The sequence below is a fragment of the Meriones unguiculatus genome, chromosome 7, assembly GCF_030254825.1.
Source record: "Meriones unguiculatus strain TT.TT164.6M chromosome 7, Bangor_MerUng_6.1, whole genome shotgun sequence".
Classification (NCBI taxonomy): Eukaryota; Metazoa; Chordata; class Mammalia; order Rodentia; family Muridae; genus Meriones; species Meriones unguiculatus.
The window spans coordinates 83,787,773-83,805,581 of NC_083355.1; the positions used below are offsets into that span (position 1 = coordinate 83,787,773).

General features: G+C 45.8%; 1 protein-coding gene across 1 annotated transcript in view; it reads left to right on the top strand.

The window, feature by feature from the left end:
• The first annotated feature begins 2,038 nt into the window (after window positions 1-2,038).
• Window positions 2,039-17,809, top strand: part of Fntb (farnesyltransferase, CAAX box, beta) — an 83,693-nt gene continuing 67,922 nt past the window's right edge. The window contains exon 1 of the mRNA XM_021635530.2: window positions 2,039-2,286. Within this exon, the coding sequence (XP_021491205.1) occupies window positions 2,143-2,286 (144 nt within the window). The 5' untranslated portion in view covers window positions 2,039-2,142. The remainder of the gene's footprint in view (window positions 2,287-17,809) is intronic.

Sequence of the window (17,809 nt, forward strand, 5' to 3'; positions counted from 1 at the left end):
TCGTGTGTGTGTGTGTGTGTGTGTGTGTGTGTGTGTGTGGTATGCATGGTTTTGCATGTTTGTGGGCACATGTTTATATATGCATGTGAGGTCTGAGGTTGATGCTGGGATTCAGTCTTATTCCCTCTTCAGCCTTATCCATTCGGGCAGGGTCTCTCAGCTAAACCCAGAGCTCACTCACACAGCTGGTCAGCTTGTTCTGAGGTATTCTCTGCCTTGGGCTTCTGAGGCTGAAATTACAGACAGGTAAACACAACCAACCACCGCTTATGTGAACTCGGGTCCTCATGCTTGTCTGACAAACTATTGATCCACCCTCCTGATCCTGACTTAGTCCGTTTGATGTAGGTCCTGGAAAAGATTCTCATCTATCGCTATCCAAATGTGGCAGGGTTTTCCTAAAGATTTAAAATGTATGTATTTTCTGCATATATGTGGGTGCCTGGGTGGATGTACACGCACCTTGTGTATGTAAAAGTCTGCAGAGACCAGAATAGGGTGTTGAAATGCCTGGAACTGAAGTTAAGGGAATTACAGGCAGTTGTGAAGTGCCATGTGGGGGCTGGGAGCCCCACCCAGGTCCTCCACAGCATCACCAAGGGCTCTTTACCACGGAGCCATCACACCACTCCAGCCCCATAAGGATTTAAACGATGTCTGCATCTGATGATGATCAGAATCAACTCGAGCATGCATGAGTATATTTGTGGCATGTTCCTTCCAACATGTTGTTTTTCTTCTTGAGGCCCTTCATCGCTTTGTTATAGATGGCTGCTTGTCATCTTTTGGGCCTCAGCTTAAAGCCATGTGCTCAGAAAGGCCTGGGCCAACTGTGAAATCTAATTAGAATTTTATTCATCCTGTCATTCTGAGCATCTCATAGACACTTATTTTCTTTCATTTATAATTTTTTTAAAAATTATTTTTTTTCATGTGTGTGCCTGTGTTTATTTGTGCTCTCTCTCTCTCTCTTTTAAATTCTGGTTAGTTTCCTCTTTTTTGTTTGCCTGTTTGTCTTCTAAAGAGAGAGAGAAAGTTGTAGTGTTGGGCGGATAGGGAGATGGGGAGAATTTGGGTGAGGGGAAACTGTGATCAGAGTATACTGCTTGAAAGAATTCTTTTCAATAAAAATATATAGAAAAGAGTAACACTAAAAATAATGTGCATGGATATTTTGCCTGCATGTGTAGTTTTGCATTTTGTCTGTTGAGGCCAAAGAGGGTGTTGGATCCCCTGGAACGGGAATGGCAGGTGGTTGTAAGTCTTCAGATGGGTACTCAGAATCGAAGTCAGGTCCTCTGGACGAGCAGCCCGTGCTTTTAACTGCTGAGCCACCTCTCCAGGCCTGACCATCATTTTCTGTCATACCATAATTGGAAGTCTTCAAATAATTTGTGTTCATTTATTTAACTGTCTCCTCTAAAATGAAATTCAGATGCATTCTAAGGGAAGGGACCTTGTAATTTTCCTGACTTTTGTATTCCTGCATTTTACTACAGTACAAGTGTTAAGTGCTCCATAAATATTTGTTGACTATTTCCTTGGCTGTTACATTTACACTCATTCTTCCACGGTGTTTTAGTTTCTGCCATGGCATTGTAGCCCTCAAGGGTTACGAGAAAATCACACTGCTCCCCTCTCTGTCTCTGAGTACTGAGATCTGCAATTCTGCTCATTTACTGACAAGCTCAGGCGTCTCCTAAGGGTGTCAAGGACCCAAAGGTGCACGGTAATTCTATTTAAATTACCGTGGCTGCAACAATCAAGAGAGATGTCAGAAACGCTTTTCAAGTTACATTCCTTGGGTTCCTGAGCAGCTGAAATCGCAAACTACTGCTACAATTAGTTGAGAGCAAAACGCTGGAAGTTTTCTTTTTATATTATTTGCAAAACGAACTGAGGCATCCCACGCATGCTTTCTTGCGCTCCAGGAAGCTGAGCTCTTGCAGCAGCTCATCCGCCCAATGGGGGGCGGCAGTATCCCAGTAACTTCTTGAAGATGTGTAGGTGGGAGGAGAGATTCGCGTTCAAAATCTTTTTGACTCCACCCACTCTCCGTAGCGCCTTAGCCCGCTCGAGTTTCAATGCGCGTTGTTGCTGTACGAAGCTGAGTCCTATACAGCGCCCGCAGCTCTCCCGATCATGGCTTCTTCGAGTTCCTTCACCTACTATTGTCCTCCATCTTCCTCCCCTGTCTGGTCAGAACCTCTGTACAGTCTGAGACCTGAGCACGCGCGGGAGCGGTTGCAAGACGACTCAGTGGAAACAGTCACGTCCATTGAACAGGTGAGGTGGCAGGACTGGGCGAGGCGCCCGCGCGGGGCCTTCTGGGAGCAGGAGTCCCATTTGTAGCCCCATCTGGGTGCAAAACTCTCCGTAGAACTACAACTCCCATCGTGCAGTGCGTCCCCACCCCGGACCCCGAGCTCCAGGCTCCCAGACCAGGGCTTCGGAGTGTCATGTTTGTGGGGCTGGCTTAGGTAGGAAAGGGTTGTTGTCAGGGTTGGGCTTAGAGGACAGGACAGTGCCTCTGTCCTCTCTGCTTCAGAAGGTGTAAAGGATCGTGTTCTCTGTCTGGAGTCCACAGAAGCCTGGGCGGACCAGGTAGCCCGCTCCATTCTGTCTAGATGTCTTGAGATTCTAGGACCGCCGCTCCGTTTCCCTCACATGCTTCCAGTTTGCGGACATTTGGGCGACTGAACAGCCGTAATAGTCCCGCTATCCCCAAATCGGTTTAATCTCTGACCTGCTAGGTCAGGTTGAGGCCTACCTCGCGGTGGGTAATCATTTGAGTGCCTGCTGTTTGAACGGTGGAAATACAGAAAAAGAAAACACAGCCCATAGGCAGGAGCCTGACTGGCTGGAAAACTGTATAGTTGGGAACGAACAGAAAAGTGTGGAGTTTGAACTGCTTGTGATTCACTAAGGCCTAGGGTGTACCGGACGTGCCATTTTGAACAGTGTTTAAGGTGTGAGTAGTAAATTATAGTTTTCATTTTTTCTCACTCTCCGTTTGGAATTGTTCCCAAATTGGTTGTTGTAGAGCTGTTTACCCATCTGTTACTAGAAGTGGTCAGGCTGAGGCTTGACAGCGCCAAGAAATAGGCACCCAGCCACTTAACCAAATTAAGATCTTGCTAAGATCAGTACTGAGGCTTAGCCATGGAGGGACCTGCTTCATCTTTCATATCTAAAGCTGAGAGGCTGTATTTAGGCAAAATTAGTAGCAATAATGACTATATAAATTTTACAGTTGTGACTAAATACACATTTGTTTTAATTTTTATGTGTGTGAATGTGTGTACGGCATGTTTGAGGTTACTGGTGCCGAGCCATAGCTTTACCCACTGAGCCATCTCGCTTGCCCTAAATAAAATCTATAACAAAACAAGGGATTGAACACATGGTTGTTCTCATAGTAGCAGAGGGAATATTTTAATCTTTGAGTCAAAGCCTCCTGGGCTTTCGGGTAATAAAGGAAACTTGCTTTTTTAATCTAGCCCTCCTAGTTAACTTGTGCAAAACATTGCAAAGACATCTTTCCTCGTTGACTAAACCTACGGAATCTTTGCGGTGTTTAAAATGATTTTTGTTTTTTGTTTTTGTTTTGAGACAGGGTTTCTCCGTGTAGCTTTGACTGTCCTGGAACTCACTCTGTAGACCAGGCTGGCCTCGAACTCATGGAGGTCCACCTGCCTCTGCCTCCCAAGTGCTTGGAGGGATTAAAGGAGTGCATCACCACCACCATCACCACCTAGCTAGAGTGATATTTCTGTAGCTGGTTAGACTACGGCAAGCCTTTTTTCTTTTGAAGTCACATGTCTTCCTCCCTCCCATCTTTTATACCTGTAACTGAACTGACTTTAACCCACTGCTGTGATCCTCTAATGTGGTTCCCCGTGCTGTGGTGACCCCAACCACAAACCTGTTTTCATTGCTACTTCATAACGGTAATTTTGCTCCTGTTATGAATCATAATGTAAACACCTCATGTTTTCTGGCAGTCTTACAGCAACCCCTGTGGAAGGGTCTCCATGACCCGCAGCTTCAGAAGTGCTGACTTAGCAGATCAGGGGTTACAGGATGCTAATGAGGGAAAGAGAATCGGAGACGATCTGTCACTTTACAGAAATGTCTATGCTTTAGAGAGGGAACAGGGACATTAGTGAGGAGTTTCCGGCTATCTTTTTTTGTGTAGTGCTGTATTCTTTTCAGTAGACCACTGAAGTTCCTGCCTGCTCTGTTCCTGTAAGGAAAACAATTTAAGTTCTGAGTAGGCCTAACGAGCAATACGAAAATGGACCCAAGATGCTCTGAGAAGGGGTGGGCCAAGGTCAGGGCTGGGGCAGATGCAGGGTCCCGATAGGTTGGTGTAGTCTTTCAGATAACAAGCCTAATGGTATGATAGAGTCATATATTTCATGTCGTGCTGCAGCTCCCACTTTAAAAGTCTAGGTAGAAGAGTTGTGGTTAGTAGGAAGGGAATGTGATACTTCATTCTTATGACTTCAGTAATTGCCACAGTGACCATTCATTTGGTTCCAGCTGAGCGCTAAATGTTCTCCAGCCATTGTGTCACTCAGTCCTTACACATTCTGACGGAGAAGGCAGAGGCTGAGAGAACTCTCAGGTTGGTGGTTAAGGTAGTGCAATCATCAGAAATAGCATTGCTGGGCGGAATTGCTCACGGAGGATTCTGTTTGAATCTTTTGGTTTTGACTGAAGCTTCCTCAGGGATTTACTGACAGCTCAATTTTGTGTCTTGGCAGTTTTGTGTAAGCCACCTCGTGGGGTCCTGGGGATTGAACCCAGGTCCTCTGGAAGAGCAGCCAGGGCTTTCAACCAGTGAGCCATCACTCTAGCCTTCAAGAACTTCCTGAAAGACAATAACAGAAGGTCTCACAAAGCGTTCCTTCCACTGTTTTACAGTTTTAACTCCTGTTATTAAACTATTAAATTATTGTCTAACAAATGAAGCTTCCGAATAATGAGCTAGGAAGCAAATGGCAAGCATTAATCTACTGTCACGACGCAAAACTGAGCTGCCAGTAAATCCCTGAGGAAGCTTCAGTCTCAGGACATCTGATGTCCTGTCCTGGCTTGCAGGATCCCTTTGTCATGCGGTACACACCCATACACCCAAAGTATTAAAACAAAAAAATTAAAAAAGAGAATCTTTTAGGTCCTAGGCACTGTTCAGACAGTTGGCACGAGTCAGCGAACAAAGGAAGTGGATTTGATGTTTTTAAGGATTTTTTTTTCTCTCTCCACACCAGGGGAGTCAGCTAATTAAGAAAAGAGAAGCATCAGGAATGGGGGTGTATCTCACTGGTAGAGCATGTCCATAGCATGTGCAGTTCGGGATCCACCACCAGAGCCACAAGGAAGGGAGGATAAAAAGAATCAGTCTAAACATTTAAGACATGCCAAGGGTGTCACGTGTGATCTGAAGTATGTGAGAGAACAGGTCATGAGTGCACCCTGTGGATGCACGTTCTGGGCAGGGAAAGGGTGTACAAAGGACCTGAGGTGGGAACGTGCCAGGTGAGGAAAGAGGCCAGTAGACAGGACAGTGCATGAGATGGACTCACATACGGCCTGTGGCTGTTGTGTTAGCGAGGGCCAATTGAAACGGCAAGCCATCTGGCTGGAGAGTTCACATTTACCAACCAGATCTACCACGCTCCCTTCTACCTCGATCTTTAGATTTGCCTCAGGAAGTAGCTCTGTACTGACAGGCTCCCTTGCCTAGGGTGCTGGGCTTGAGCCATGAAATATTGCTAGGAGACAAGAGGGTGAAAGATAAGATCAGCAGATTTCCTCACTCTCACAGTGGTGTGAACTGACATTTTCCCAGACTTAAGGTCATACCTTCTCAGGTGCCTTCTCCACAGAGACCCAGACTCTCTCTCCACTCCTCCCCTTCCTACCTTTAGACCTGTTAGCTGCCAGCACTCAGCAGTGACACAGTCTGAACGACACTTTAACAGGCTCCTCAGGTTCCCGTCAGGAATTATGTGGGGAGGCTGGAGAGATGGCCAAGCTTTTGTGAGCGCTGTCTTTCCAGAGGACCAGACTTTGGGTCCCAGCACACACAGGGCAGCTACAGCCTTGTGACACCCTACTCCAGGAGTATCTGAAGCCTCTGATCTCCAAGGGCACCCACACTCCGATGAACCGCCTCCCCCCCCCGTGTGTGTGTGTGTGTGTGTGTGTGTATATGTATGTAGATGAGGGTGGAGGTAAGAGGCAAAGGTTGAGAGGCCACTGTACTGTTCTGGGTGAGAAACGACAGCTGCTTACAGAGTGGCCGTTGTGCTCTGAGAAGGAACGGTCAGCTTCTTGACAGGTTTTGAAGGCCCTGTCCCTTGATAAGAATTTTGCCAGTGGATGTGATGCGAAGGCCTTTTATAAGTAGACAGCAATGTGAGGTTGTGCTGTTAGTGTCCACCTTCATCAGTACGTTGCCACCGGAATCACCCTATTGCCAACTATTTATTTAATATTAAATAAATTAACACGGGGATAGTCTCAGTCCCAGTGGTGGCCTTGCCAGTGCTTGCTTATAATATATACTATTGCTGTTTTTTTTTTTTCTTTCAATTTACCCTTGAACAGACACCAAAACATCTCCACTTGATTTTTTTTTTTTCTTTTTTCTTTTTTTGAGACAGGGTTTCTCTGTCCTGGAACTCACTCTGTAGATCAAGCTGGTCTTGAACTTGGAGATCCACCTGCCTTTGCCTCCCGAGTGCTGGGACCACAGGGGTGTGCCACCACTGCCACACAGCTGCGTCTTCCACTTGAAATGCCGGCGATGTCACCAGTCAGACCGCTCTAGGGGGAGCGTTAGAGAGTAGGATTTCAACGTCAAGTTTCTGTGAATCCACAAGGGAGGGTGAGGCCGGGCCTGGTGGTGCATCCCTGTAGTCCCGGCGCTTAGAGGAGGAGACATGGAAACCAGTTAGAGGCCAGCCGGTGATACATAGCAAGACCCTATCTATGAAAAACAAACAGATGAATAAACACAAAAATAAAACCAGCCTGAACAGGTAGCTCAGTGCCGATGCGCCTGCAGTATAAGGTTCAACCCCCAGGTCTATGAAAGAAAAAAAGGTTCACAGACATTTCTGGTTGGGATGAAATACCTGTACTTTTAGACTTTCAGCTTGGCAGTGAACAAACCAAGTGCCTACTGAGAACATTTACATTTGAATTTAGCTGACTGTGGGCCTTGGGATGTGGCTTGGCTGTAGAGAGAGCACTTCCTAGCCTATGTGAGGCCCTAAATTCAACCCTTACACACAAATATAATAACTTGTATTTCTTACTTTACATAACACTGATTTAGAAATGCCAGTTTTTCTTCTCTTATCCACCAGGCAATTCTCTTGAAATTCTTCATGTGTCTTTTTATTATCACCAGTTCTTGAGCAAGCAAATATGCTTTTCTAGATAATATGAGTAAGATAATTATCATTATATATTTTATTCCAGGTTTTTTTGTTTTTATTTATTTTTTGTTTTGTTTTCTTTCCCAAGATAGAGTTTCTCTGCGTAGCCCTGGCTTGTCCTGGACTCTCTTTGTAGACCAGACTGGCCTGGAACTCAGAGCTCCACCTGTCTCTGCCTCCCCTGCCACCATGCCCAGCTTCTTTTCCCAGGTTTAAGATTGTCCCAGCCTTAGTAGAACAGGTTTATATTTATAATCCTGTTTGCTTTGGGGTGGGGGTGGAGGGTGAGGCAGGAGTATGGTAAGTTCAAGGCCAGCCTGCATTACATAGTGAGTTCAAGGACAGCTTGGGCAAATGAGTGAGACCCTGTCTCAGAGAGTAAAATCGTTGGAGCGACTGTGAGGTGCCTTGGTGGGTAAAGTGTCTTATAAGTCTGATGACGTTTGTTTTCCCCATGGGAATGTGGTAGAGAACCAACTCCACAAAGCTGTCCTCTGCTGTTCTCACATGCACCATGGCTCACGAACACCCTCAAGTACATTACACACACACACACACACACACACACACACTGATAATAAAATGAATATTAAAAAGGAAAGTTTCTTTTTATTAGTTTGAGCCCTCCATGTCAAAAGAGACAAGCAAAGGAAACTACGTTTTTCGCATGCATCTCACTGCTACCCAGAGAAGTTAGTAAGTCTCTAAGAGGTGACGTAGGGCTTTGGCTTAACTACTGTCTTCAGCTGCCCTGCCAGGAAGTGTGAGCAGGAAGAACACAGAAATCGGTAGTAAGGTTTGTTGTGCAGATTTACACTGTGCTCTGTGGAGAAGTCTGGAGCTGTCTTTCATGTTGAGAGGAGGGGTGGGTAGTGGAGGGGAGAGGAGGGTGCGGAGGAGAGAGAGAGAAAAGTGAAGTCTTCCTTTAGAGATAGAATCTTCCTCTTCTAAAGGAGCAATTTCTGTGGTTTTTGAAGCTGTGTCTATTGTTGCTCAAAATAATTAGCTCAAGATAATCCTCATGCCAAAGATGCTTATTGCAAGTGCTTGTCTCCTTCAGTCTTACTGTGACGGGTTCTGATCTACAGCCTTATTTTGGGGTGGCATATTCTCACCTCTTTTCCTCAAATATTAAGTTATTTGTTTAGGGAAATGCTTTGCTTCTTAAACACTAGAAAATGTTTCGTTGCCCTTTTAGTTGAAGAGGAGGATAGGCTGGTGGTTTAAAAGACAAAACAGTAATGGTCAGGTATGAGGGTGCATGCCTTTCATCCCAGCCTCTGGGGAAGTAGAGGCAGGTAGGTGGATTTCTGTTGGCCTGGTCTACAAATTGGGTCCAGGGGCTGTGTTACACAGAGAGACCCTGTCTTGAAAAAACAAAACCGCAGTAACATTTATGAATGAAGACAGTACTTTATCTCTTCTGAAAACCTTTTGTGGCTGGGAAGATAGTCACAGAAGCCTAAGGACCTGAGAGCAGATCCCCAGCACCCATGTGTAAGTACCTACACTGGAGGAACTGAGGCAGGAGGGTCCCTGGCGCCCACTGGGCAGCCGGGATAACCAGTTGGTAATCGTCATGTTCAGGGAGAGACCCTGACCCTGGACTCATAGGTTCTGAGTGTGTGGATCTGTTACTGAGAATGTGGGAGCTTGCGGTTCTGACAGACAGGCTGGTTCCCAGCTCCTGGGATGTTTGTTTTCTACCCTGTTCACACTGGGAGGCCTCTTTCTGCTTTCCCTTTTCATGCTCATGTTTAAAAAGTGTGGGTGAGCAAAAGGCAAGCTCTGGGGTGGAAATTCTTGTCTCTTTTGTTCAGGAATGTATTCTAGACACCTATAATACAGAAGGAAGATGACAGTATTATTAAGAAAAGTAGTTCCTTTTTTTTTTTTCTTTTGATGTGGACATAGGTTCACTCACTCTAAATGCACCCATGGGGCCAGAGATCAGTCAGATGCCTTCTGCCGTCTTCCACCATGTCACTGTTGGATTGCTGGGAAGAGACACCATGACCATGGAAACTCTCATGAAAGCGTTTAATTGAGACTGGCTTACAGTTTCAGAGGTTTAGTCCAATATCATATGGTGGGCAGCATGGCAGCATGCAGGCTGGCCCACAGTAGCCATGGGCTACCCCAGGGACACAGTTCTCCAACAAAGCCACACCTCTTAATCCTAATCTTTTCAAATAGTTCCCTTCTCTGTTGAACGAGCAAATATATGAGCCTTTGGGTGTTGACATATTTTTTATTTAAATTTTTAATATCTCTTTGTCCCCACTCCACCCCAATCTCTCCCAACACTCCCAATACCAGGTAGGAGAGAGAAAGGGTTAGTGGGAGAGGGGGTGCTGTTCTCTTAGCTGCTTCCTGCTGGTTATGGTTGTTGGGTTCCTTGGAGCTGTCCAATCCTTGTTTCAGGAGATCTCCAACTTCTTGTCTTACTGCACCAACAGCAACTGGGAGCTGCGGGGGTCGGGGGGGGGAGAAGCAGCAGCCTTGTCTTTCTCGGAGCTCCTCCACACTCTCTCTGCTCTGGCATTTATTCTCTTTCCAGAGTCCTCAAATTTAAACTATCTGCAGCTGGCAAAAAGAGTCCCTCCCAGAGCTGGCATGAGGCAAATAGTTTGCTGCTGTGGACTATCTGAATCAGCCCAACATCCCACCCCTGGGATTAAAACAAAAACATGTCTCTATCCACAACATTTGGGGACCATTCTTATTCAGCCATCACACACTGTATATTTTCTGCCACTTTGGCTACAGTGGCTGGCCAGAGTCCCCAGCATGTGCTTGTTTCAGTTCCCCAGAGCTAGAGCTATAGACGTGCCTCTATACCGTACTCTTATGTTGGTGCTGGGGACACAGCCTCAAGTTCTTATGCTTCTGTGGCATGCTCTTTACTGAGTGAGCCATCTCCCCAGCCTGAGAAAATATTTTACTGCTTTTTGAGACATGGTCTCACAGTGAACTATCCTAGAAGTTAGTCTGTAGACCAGGCTGGCCTCAAACTCACAGAGATTCACCTGCCTCTGCCTCCTCAGTACTGAATTAAAGGTGTGCACCACCACACTCCATGCTCAGTGAAAGTATTTCTTCATAATAAAATATGAAATTTTAAATATAGCAAAGTTGAAAGAATTTTATGATGAAAACCAATATACTCACCCTCTAGATTCTTTTGTTATAATTTTCTGTATTTTTAGGGGGACAGCGTAGGGTGAAAGAGTTGAGACAGGATCTCATAGCTTAGGCTGGCTGTACATTCCTAGGCCTTCTGTATCTGACCCCTGTGTGCCAGAATTACAGGCACGAGGCACCACTGTGTCTGGAACCTTTTTCCATTCCCTTCTCTCTTGTGGAATTGGGGTTCAGCTCAAGACCCACACTCAACATGGATCCGAAACCCAGCCTGTCTTTTATTTTCCATTTGTTTGTTTGAGATACTCACTGTATCTCAAACTGTACAGATACTCACTGTATCTCAGGCTGCCTTGAACGTGTAATCTTCCCGTCTAAGCTTCCCCAGTGCTCGGGTTACAGGCATGCACCACCACGCCTGGCTTCTACCCATCTTAGTGGATTTCAAAGTAAGTTGCAGATGTCAAGACAATTTCTTAAATATTCATTAAGTGAAATTAAATATTAGCACATAGTTCTCGCAAGATGTAATTTATACAGAGTGAAATCCGCATATAATAATAACATTCACACATGTATTTAGTTTGGAAGGTGCTCGTTCCTGTGTACCCAAGCCCTTGTCAAGATTTAAGACATCACCATCAAACCAAAGCATCCCATAATACTTCTTCCCAGTCAGTGTCCACTCCTGACCCCAACCTTAAAGGTAACTGATGTTTGATCTAAAAGAAAAGATAAATACATTCATTTAGCCTCTTCTAGAGTTTTATCTTTTCCTAGACAAGGTTTCATTATGTAGACCAGGCTGGCCTGGAATTCTGTCTCTTGAATGCTTATGTTTAAGGTGTGCATCACCACACCCAGCTATTGTATTTTTAAAATGTGTTGTTTACCCTCTCTCTCTAAGTATGTGAGTGGGTGTGAGGGAGTGTGAGTGTGAGAGCTTGTACATGGCAGAGTACTCCCGTGGAGCGCTCGGGACAGCTGGCTGGAGTAGGATCTCTCCTAGGAGCTTGCTCTGGCAGGGAGGCTCTCACGGTCTCTCGTGTTTCTGCACTGAGCCCTCCAGGCTAGCTGGCTCGTGAGCCACCAGGCAGCTTGCCTGTCTGCCTCTCTTCTCAATTACAGATGCATGCCACAGAACCCAGTTCTGAGGATTGAGTTCGGTTGTCAGGCTTGTGTGGCAAACACTTTCAGCCACTGCAAAGCCCTTGCTGTTATGTAGCCAGAATGGCCTTGAACTCCAGGGCCTCCTTCCTCACTCTCTCAGGCATGCCATCATACAAGACCAGGAGTACTTTTGTTTTGTTTTGTTTTTCGAGATGGTCTCACTACTTAGCTCTGGCTGTCTTGGAACTCACTGCGTTGACCTGAAACTCACAGAGCTCTGTCTACTTTTGCCTCCTGAGTGCTGGGATTAAAGGTTTGCAGCACTGTACCTGGCTAAGAGTAAATTTTCAAAAGAGGCTAAAATATCACTCATAGAGGTAGAAAAAGAACCATGTTGAAGATGTTCTTTTAACTATTAGGTAAAGAAAGAACTGTTAATGTGTTCAGACTGGCTGGGAAACTTCAAGTCTCATCCAGTTAGAGTCACATAAGGCGTGAGCTGAATTTACAAATTAATGCAAATTGTAACTGGACCCAAATCTGGGCTGCCTGTGCTTGAAAGCCAATTCTCAGGGACTGGAGTTTGTAGGAAGGCATTGGTTTATTCAAGGGTCATCATCTTGAGATGGGGGAGTTATGGTCTTCAGATCTCTATCTCAGGTGTTCAGATATATAGTGATGATGCAGCCACAGAGGGATGGCACCCATGCCAAGGGGTACCTCCCTGAGGAATTATGCCATGCAACAGATCTGGTATAAAGGAGGTTTATTGGTGGGGGGAAGGGGAAAGGAAGAGGGCCTGGGGAAGAGGTAGGGACAGTGAGGGAGCCATGAAAGCAGAGAGGGGGAAAAGAGGGAGAGAAAGGGAGAAACAGTGGGAACAGAGAGAGAAACTAGGAGAGAGAAAGAGGAGGGCGATTGCTGGGGGTGGAGGGCAGTCCTTTTACGGCTGGTCACATATACCTTGCACATCTGATGGTGGCAGCAGGTGATGATGTTAGACATTGCTGGGTCCCTGAGGGAGGCAGCAGAATCGCCTGTATGCTAACATGAGGTAATTCAGGAGCATGGTGGGCTTTTACAGGGAGGGAAGGGCTATGTAGGGAGACAGTATCCAGAAAGGCCATGTCCTGTATACAGCCTTCCTAAAAGGTAACTTTAAGAAAACACAGGAAGTGGCCCCAGAAGGCTGAGGTCTAGACGTTCACCCTCTAAGGGAAAAGGGATGCCTGGATGATGAAGCCTGGATGATGATGCCTGGATGATGGTGTTTGAAGATCTCCAGGTGTTCTGTATTCTTAAATCTGAAGATTATTTAACATCTTAATCATTTAGGTGTTGAACTCAGGTGGTCAGGATGGGTAGCGAGTGCCATTACCCATTGAAGCATCTACTAGCCCATGTTTTTTTTTTTTTTTTTTTTTAACAGCCTTTGATTATGTGTTTAAATTGGATCCAGTAAAAGCTCACTTATTTGGGCCTAATCTTAATTAAAGATCTGGGCAATGGTGTTGCATACCTTTAATCCCTGCTCGGTGGAAGCAGAGGCAGGTGGGTCTCTGTAGCCTGGCCTACAGAGCGAGTTCCAGGACAGCCAGGGCTACACAGAGAAACCCTGTCTTGGGAAAAACAAAACAAAACAAAACAAAAAAACCTTGTCTTTGTTAATTAATCTTCCGTTCCTGATCCTGGCCTTTCTTGTAACCTTGTCATATGGCGGAGTTTGTAAAGTAGAGCAGATATTCTGGGCTCCATCCTTTTCCTGAAAGAAGCAGCTCACGTTCATTTTCATGGTTATGAGTGGGGTGCCCTGTGCTCTGGAGAGACAGCCTATGGGCCCTTTGCTCTTTATGAAAAAGAAAAGGATCTGTTGCTATGGAGCTCTTGTACAGCCTTTCTGTCCAATGGGGATTTTTATGTAGAAAGGAGAGATTAAATTGAATAGTGGGATTGAAAGGAAGCAAGGAAATTACAAGGTTCCCATGGTTTATTACACAAAAAAGACAGGTGTATGTATGAGAATGTGTTCATCTGGGCAGCAACCAGATCTTGGGGGACAGTAATCAGCATTAGAATACACGGCATCAGACCAAGCCTCAGCACAGCTCCTCAGTGCCCTCACTGGAGTGAAGGAGAGAACAGTCATGTGTCTCGTTTGAGGCTCTATGACTAGGATCCAATTGACTTCCCAACCACAGACTAACAAGAGAGAAACGGAAGTTTTGTTTTTTTTTTTAATAGGTTCTTACTATGTTGCCCAGGCTGGTCTTGATCTTGTTATGTAGCTGAAGCTGGGTCAAACGCCCAGCCTCTCTACTGACACCATTCCAGTCACAAATACAACTTTATTAACATATGTGAACATACACACACATGACTATCCAGCGAGGAGTAACCCAGTGGGGTGGTTAGAACCTGAGGTAAACAAAGGAAAAGTAGTTTGCACAGACAGGAGACAGATGCTGAGGTCTATAAATGTGTTGCCTCAGTTTCTCCGTATTACAGAGAAACAAGGAAACAATTAGTAAAGGAAAATGGGTTTATTTACAGTCTCTCCCAGAACTGTAAATTCTGGGAGAGAAAAGTCCTTAGGTTCTGCCTGCCTTTGATGTAGCAGTGTTCCAGCTTAGCTGTGCTGGCTTAGCTGTGAGGTGAGGTAGCAGAGCCCAGCAGTCCTTCCTTGGGGACGAGGCCTCCTCCTCTGGTCCCCCTTCACCCTGTTCTTTCCCAGCAAGGGATTCCTGCAGAAACTGTAGCTCTCTAGGGTCCCTTGTTTCAGGGTCTCTGTTTCACTGCAGTTCCCCGTCTTTTTCTTGTTCATTCTTCAATCTTGAGGATTTGGGATGCTCTGTTATATGTTGGTGGCTTGGTGTGAAACATTCTTGAAATTTGCACTTGCCTGCGCCTGAAATCAGAATGCCAGAGTAGGAAGACATTCAGTTAGTGTCAGATCACCATCATAAGATCCCCTTTGCTAAAACCCCTGGGCCTCAGTGATTCTTGAATTCACTGGGGACTTCATTTTGGCTGACATTATTGATAAACATGCTTGAAGTGGCGATATGAGCTAGAGCAAGATGAGTTAAAGTATATAAATGCAGGGTTTTTGGAAGCAGCTCTTGGCCATCATGCAGGGGAAAAGAGGGAGGAAGGAAGGGAGAAGAGAGAGAGAAGAATGAGAGAAGAGAGGGCAGAAAGAGAGATGAGAGTGAGAGGAGTGAGGGAGGGCACCAAAATATCCCAAGTATATAGTGAAGGGAGAGGGGAAGCCCCTGCCCCTGGCCTGGAGAGTTCAGGGTAGAAGTCAGGGTAGGCTAGCCACACCCTGCAGCAGGTAGGGACCAAGGGATGCTGGGAGAACCTGGGAGGCCAGGTCCACTTTGGTATGTTAAATATACACCTCAGCAGCTTGTCAGGGGTCTGAAACCCAACAATTATGCCCCTTGCCTTGGAACAGTTCCTCTCTGAAGACATGGCAACTAAGATCTTGTGGTTTGCTTTTAATTCTTCCTCCTAGGTTCAGTGAGGCCTTTGGCCTTTGATCTGCTCTATGTTGGGGGGTGGGAAAGGAAGAAGTATGGCAGGCAGGCAGGAAGACAGCACCAATGGCCTCTTTTCTTGACCAAATGTAAGAAGGCCAGCTGTTCAGAAGGAAAGGCTCCTAGGCTGGTTTTACCTGGAGCCTCCTGAAATTTTATGAGTGCCGAGTCATGCTTCATTATGCCTTTTCCTTTACAGTTTGTAAGCTGAAAGCTTTTCCTTATCTTTCATGTATATGAAGATTATATATACTAAAGATCTATCGATTGATTAGAATTTGGGGGTGGGTGAAACAGGTCTTTCTATAGCCCTGGCTGTCCTGGAACTCACTCTGTAGACCAACTCACAGAGCCCTGCCTGCCTCTTCCTGCCAAGTGCTGCTATTAAAGGATATGCCACCACACTCAGCTAAAGATGTATTGTGGTGTGTGCGTGCACACCGTGTGTGTGTGTATGTGTGTGTGTGTGTGCAGGAGTCTACAGAGGTCAAACGAGGCAGATCTTTTGGAACTGATCTTACATCCAGGAGATCTTAGATCTTCTGGAACTGTACTTGAGTTGTGAGCTACCACGTGGGTCCTCTGCAAGAGCAGTAAGTACTCTTAACCATTGAGCCGTCTCTCCAGTGTCTGTAGTAAAATATTTCCTACCACAGCAAACTGATGCTTGGCCACCTCTGTTATGATCTGTAAAGATGAGGTCTACCCCCTGCGGAATTACAGCATACAACAGATCTGGTATAAAGGAGGTTTATTGTGAGATGGGGGGAAGGGTCTTGGAGAAGGGACAGAGACAGTGAGTGGGCCATGAGGTAGAGAGAGAGGACAGGGAGGGAGAGAAAGGGGGCTCCCAGGACTGAGACACACACACAGAGTCCTGGCGCACCTAGCCATGGCAGCAGGTGATGATGTAAGATGTTGCTAGGTCCCTGATGGCAGCCAGCAGAATCGCCTGTATGCGTTCTCTATATATGAAACAAATGTCAAAACATTACATTTGGATTTTTGTATGTATTCACTTTCCAAATATATTTAAAACCATGCATTTTGATTAACAAAGCCTTTTTGTTTTGTTTTGAGAGCTAGAGCCCAGGTTGGCATTGAACTCACTATTCTCCCTGCGTTAGCCTCCTTGGTGCTGAGATTATGGGCACGTGCCACTGCTCCTGTCAAAAAACACGTAACTACTTAAGAAGCAGTGAAATATGTTTTCATTTTTATAAACAGCTGACCCACGTGGTGTTCATTAGAATTCATAACTTGAATGATTGGCTGCTGACTGCATTGAAATGAAAAGGTGCGCTTAGAAAACCCAAAGATAAATGGCGGTGCGTTGGGAATGTTTTTATCATCTCCCCCTGAGCACTGTGGCACATCCCCGTGTCTGTGTCGGGTATTTTAGTGTAGAGATAAATTTCCATTCCGCTGTTCGGTATTTGGCTGTTTAAGTTGCCCAAGTAGGAGCAGAAGCAAATCTCAACGGTTTTCTCCCCTGGCATCCAAGTGGCAGAGTTCCAGGAGAGGACTGATGCCTCTGACAGCACCCGAGCATTCTATGATTTGAATAGGCTTGTGTTAGCTGGGAGTTTCTGCCAGTGGGCTTCTTTCTTTGAGGATTTGTCTTCTCAGGTACACAGCGGCACGGCGCAGGCAGGCCTCGGTTCAGCGTTCTGGCTGACATGTGCCCTGTGCCTATCTTCCCAGCTCGTTCAGTTTACAGCTTAGGGCAGCACGGCAGGGACACTGTCTGTGCCCTGTGTGCTCTGCTGCTTTGCATTAGTCCAGGCTGAGTTTCTGGAGCGCAGAAAGAATTGTAAGGAGCCTGGGACAGTGGCCTGCTTTTCCTAAGTCCTGTTTTATGCTGACCTTGGTCTGTTACTTGCAGTATTAAAATTTTTAAGCACTTCATCCCTTAAACTCATGTTCAAATAGAAATACCAGAACATATCCTAATACCAAATAAAAGTAAGTTTTAGGTGATCACCACTCTCCTCACTAATGCAAGTAAGTTTTGCACATTTGTCAATGTGCATGTGTTTTAAGTTTCCCAGAGAGAGCTGGAGGAGTACAGCTCAGAGATAGAACACTTACCTAGCATTCTCAAGGCTCTAGTTCCATCCTCTGCATTGCAAAAAAAGGGGGGGGGGGGACATTGCCTAGGAACAAGATCATTATATATTTTACAATGTCAAGGAGAATTCACTATTAACATGAAGAATGTGGAGACCCTGGGTATGGTGGTGTATGCTTGTGGTCATAGCACTCTTGGGAGGTGGACACAGGATCAGGAGTTGAAGGTCTTCCCCAGCTACTTCGTGAGTTCCAGACAGCCTGGGCTACATGAGACCCCGTCTCAAACACAAAACAATAGAGAGCGGTTAGGAACAGATACTGCGCTTAGGACCCAAGTCCAGTTCCCAGCACCCATGCCGATCAGTTCACAGCTGCCTGGAACTCCAGCTCCAGGAAATCCAGCCCACTGTCTTCTCTTTTGGCCTCTACAGCCATTGCACACACGTGTACCACACACACACACACACACACACTTTAAAACAAAATCTA